The sequence below is a fragment of the Aplysia californica genome, unplaced genomic scaffold, assembly GCF_000002075.1.
Source record: "Aplysia californica isolate F4 #8 unplaced genomic scaffold, AplCal3.0 scaffold00184, whole genome shotgun sequence".
NCBI classification, from domain to species: Eukaryota; Metazoa; Mollusca; class Gastropoda; order Aplysiida; family Aplysiidae; genus Aplysia; species Aplysia californica.
The window spans coordinates 743,826-747,495 of NW_004797454.1; the positions used below are offsets into that span (position 1 = coordinate 743,826).

At 46.0% G+C, this 3,670-nt stretch overlaps 1 protein-coding gene across 2 annotated transcripts in view; it reads right to left on the reverse strand.

Annotated features, from left to right (window-relative positions):
* Positions 1-1,880: 1,880 nt before the first annotated feature.
* Positions 1,881-3,670, reverse strand: part of LOC101850889 — a 44,431-nt gene continuing 42,641 nt past the window's right edge. For both annotated transcript variants that reach the window (XM_013082609.2, XM_005098479.3), the window contains one exon: positions 1,881-3,527. In XM_013082609.2, the coding sequence (XP_012938063.1) occupies positions 1,929-3,527 (1,599 nt within the window). In that variant the 3' untranslated portion in view covers positions 1,881-1,928. The remainder of the gene's footprint in view (positions 3,528-3,670) is intronic.

Genomic DNA, 3,670 nt, shown 5'->3' on the forward strand with positions numbered 1-3,670 from the left:
TACACCACTAGTAGTAGTTGTAGTAGTAATAGTAGAAGTAGTAGTAATAATAGTAATAAAAATAGTAATAGTAATAATCATAATTTTAAAGACTGGAGGTTGAAGTTCACATTTACAGCTGCCCATTAGGCCTTTCGTTTCCAATTTCATTTTATTTTACGTTGTTTTCTAGTTCAAAGTTGTCTGTCAGTCATTGACTTACCTCTTTTTATTGCAAAATCGTACCAAATTATGTCTGCACTTCAACCCCATTTCACTCTTTTATCATGATATAAAGGAGGTGAAAATTTATATTTCTCTGACAACGGGTGCCAGTTGGTCAAATAATACATCATCGATTTATATTGTTTGGTCGGGGTGGGGTGGGGGAGGGGGTGGGGGTCGGCATTACATCCTCTGTCGAATTGACCTCAGCTCTGCTTCATGGTATTTGATCTTGCCTCTCCTATTCCAAGAGAAAATAACAGATATTTACTCCGCATTGCGATTCTGATTGGCTATTGACTACGATTTAATACAATTGAACCTGATGATGACCTAGAAAACTCTAACATTTCTGATGTCGGAGGATTTGATCAAGTTGTGCCAAACTGGTAGTTTCCCCCTTCCATGGATTAAAAGAAAATACAAAACCAATATTAAAAAGAGGATTTGAAAACGAAAATCTGTCCGCAACGTCAATTTTGCTTTCGTTTAGTTTTAGTAGAGGTTTTACGGCGTTCGCAACTGATTTTGCTTTCAACGTGGCCCTGCCATTAGTCACTTGAATTGTACTGTTCATAAGTGAACAAGCTTTAACAAAAGAGGAATTCAGCAGAACAAAAAAAATCAGATGTTAGCTGTTAGAGATTGTAATGCTTCTTCTGTCTCCTTCGAATAATGTACCCCTGGGCCTGAGGCACAGGGTCCAGGCCAGTGCCTCTATAACTTTCCATTTCGGTGCACTTTGGACTACTATAACCAAAAATTATTATACATTCTAATTCATGGATCGTACAAGTTGCATTTTAAAGGTTACAGCAATTCTTGTTTAGTTGTAAGAAACTGAGACATCAACGAATTTCACCTGTTAATGTGTGTGTGTGTGTGTGTGTGTGTGTGTGTGTGTGTGTGTGTGTGTGTGTGCGTGTGCGTGCGTGCGTGTGCGTGCGTGCGTGCGTGCGTGCGTGCGTGCGTGTACGTGTGTGTTGATAGACGACTGCGATTGATGAGTTTTCAATGCCCAACTAGATTAACAATCTAATTAGCTCTAGAAAACCTTTTTTCTTTTGGTTTTGCGGAGGTTAAATGGCCCTCTAGTTACAGTGTAGGTCATTATGAGAGCACAGTCTAAGGCGCTTCTTGCGATAATGAACTGACAGGATATTAGTGTTTCAGCAAGAAGAGGGACCCGCCCCCCAAAACCCCCCCCACCCCAAACCCCCCCCCCCCCAAAAAAAAAAAAACCCCAAACAAAAACCAAACAAAACAACAACAACAAAAAAGAGACCCCAACAACAAACAAACAAAAAACATTGATTCCTCTCCGATTCGGATCCCGAACTTGCTTGAGTAAACAGTTTTCGTTACCAGCAGCTGCTTTGCCTTTGTAACAAAGGCTAAAAAAGCGAACAAAATTGAACATTGTTTAGAAGATTATTGGGCTACGTGAACAGACAGCAGTTTAAGCAGATTGCTTTAAAATTTCAGACTTCTTCTAATTTGTTTCGACAAACCTCTGGCAAGTGAGCAGCTCTGCTCACTTTCAAGGAGTTTTGTTTGTGTGTGTTTATGAGGGGGAGGGGGGAGGGGGGGCCTCTAAGATTCTATGTCTGCTCATTAAACAAAACCAGACTAGCAACGACAACTTTTTGAACAGGAGGGGGAAAAACAAACAACAGTGGAAGGAGTGAAACAATTGTAGTTGTTTTTGCAGACCAAAATTGGCATCAGGTAACAAGAGCTTTCTTCACTTTTTTCTTGTATCGACAGCCTTTGATCTTCAGCTTCCATGTAAAGGCGGACGCTGCTGCTTTGCCGATATCTGCCGGTGATGTCGATGCATCGTTACCTCTCCGTGTGTTTGGATGAGAGTTTTCAGCTGGTGTCAACTGCCGCACACAATTGTTATGATCATTGTTCTTAGGATCCGGTTTTTCAAAAGGCTCACAGTTGCTATCGTTGCCATTGCTACGCAGAATGACATGTCTACCTTCTCCGCGATTGGAACGTTTCTGCGATTGTTTCGGCGAGTGTTTGTTCCGCCCGCGGGAATTATCAATTGCGCCACTTCTAGACCACACTGGGCTGGAGTGGTGGTCGATGGGGTCCAAACTGCCGGACAACGAATCGTCAAGCGAGGCATATGAGGCATGGATAAGTTTAATATCTGTAGTGTCGCTGCTGTTTCTGTGGGCCTTCATGTGGCTCAGGTCAGGCTGCAGCGGGCTTATAGGATTTGCCAGTTTGGCTGTAAGCTGGTGCACGTCTGCCAGACGCTGCATATCAGAGTGGCTTCTACAGCTGGGAAGTTTGCACATCGCGACGTCTTCAGTGCGCACATCGCGTTGATGGAGATTCCCGTTGATGCTGCTTGGTCTGGACAAATGTCCATTCATAAGGCCTCCGTTGACTGTACTGCCGAGTGGAGTTTTCAGTAGGCACGAGCTACCCAAGGGCGAGCCGTTCAGCAGCAACTCACCGTTGCCATGGTTACTGATAATGCTGAGGTGGGAGGTACAAGAGTAGAAGGAGTTGCTTTTGCATAAGGTCAGGTGAGAAGATTGAGACATACTGTCTGAGAAATTATTGAAGCCGCCTAGGTATTGCCCTGGTGTGAGAAAAAAACTGGGGGAAGGAGGAGCGGTTTTGTTCGGGGAGGCGGGGCCCGGGTGCGCACGTGCACAGTCGGCTGGCAGTAGGGACGCTGGCATGTCAGTGGAGTCTGGGCGGAGCTGATGGTTGATAGAAAGAGGGGGTGCTGCTTTAGTTCTAGGAGTGTCGCCAGTCATAGTCTGGCCGTTCTCTCTGGGATGGGCGGGGTTTGTGCGGAGTATTGGGTTTATCTGGTACTCCGAGACTGCAATGTGGGCGGGGTTTGCCGTATGGTCGGGGCTTGTAAATGATTTTTGCTTTGTGTGGGTCTGGTGGTCCTCACGGGAGGCTGCAGTGCTACTGCTCTCTCTGTCCACAGCCTCAGCAGAGTTTGACCCAGAGGCTGGAGAGGTTGAAGCCCCGCCCCCTGTCCTGTACGTCCCTGTGTGGCTGATAGACAAAAAGTCGCCCTCGGTTTTCCTCACAGATGCCGCCATGCTGTACGAAGAACTAGAGTTGCCCAACGTGTCCCTGTCCCCTGCCTGACAGCTGGTGGGCTTATTAGTGACGTACACACCACCGTGAACAACGGTCGGAGTGACCACAGAACCGAAGTGACTTCCGTGTGGAAATGACGTAGCATCCAGTGTCGGTTCGCAGATGACGATGTCCGGTTTTGAGCTCGTCAAGGCGATGAACTCCGTCATGAAGCGATAGATGTACCGGTACTCCTCCTGAGAAAGACACACAATTGTTTCGTTTAGGTTGAATTTGAAAACAGAACACACAGGCAGAGCGATACGCATGGTTAATTTTGCATTTCATAATTTCAATGTTAGGCACAGCTGCACCATTCCCCCTCCCCTTCTCCCCCCCC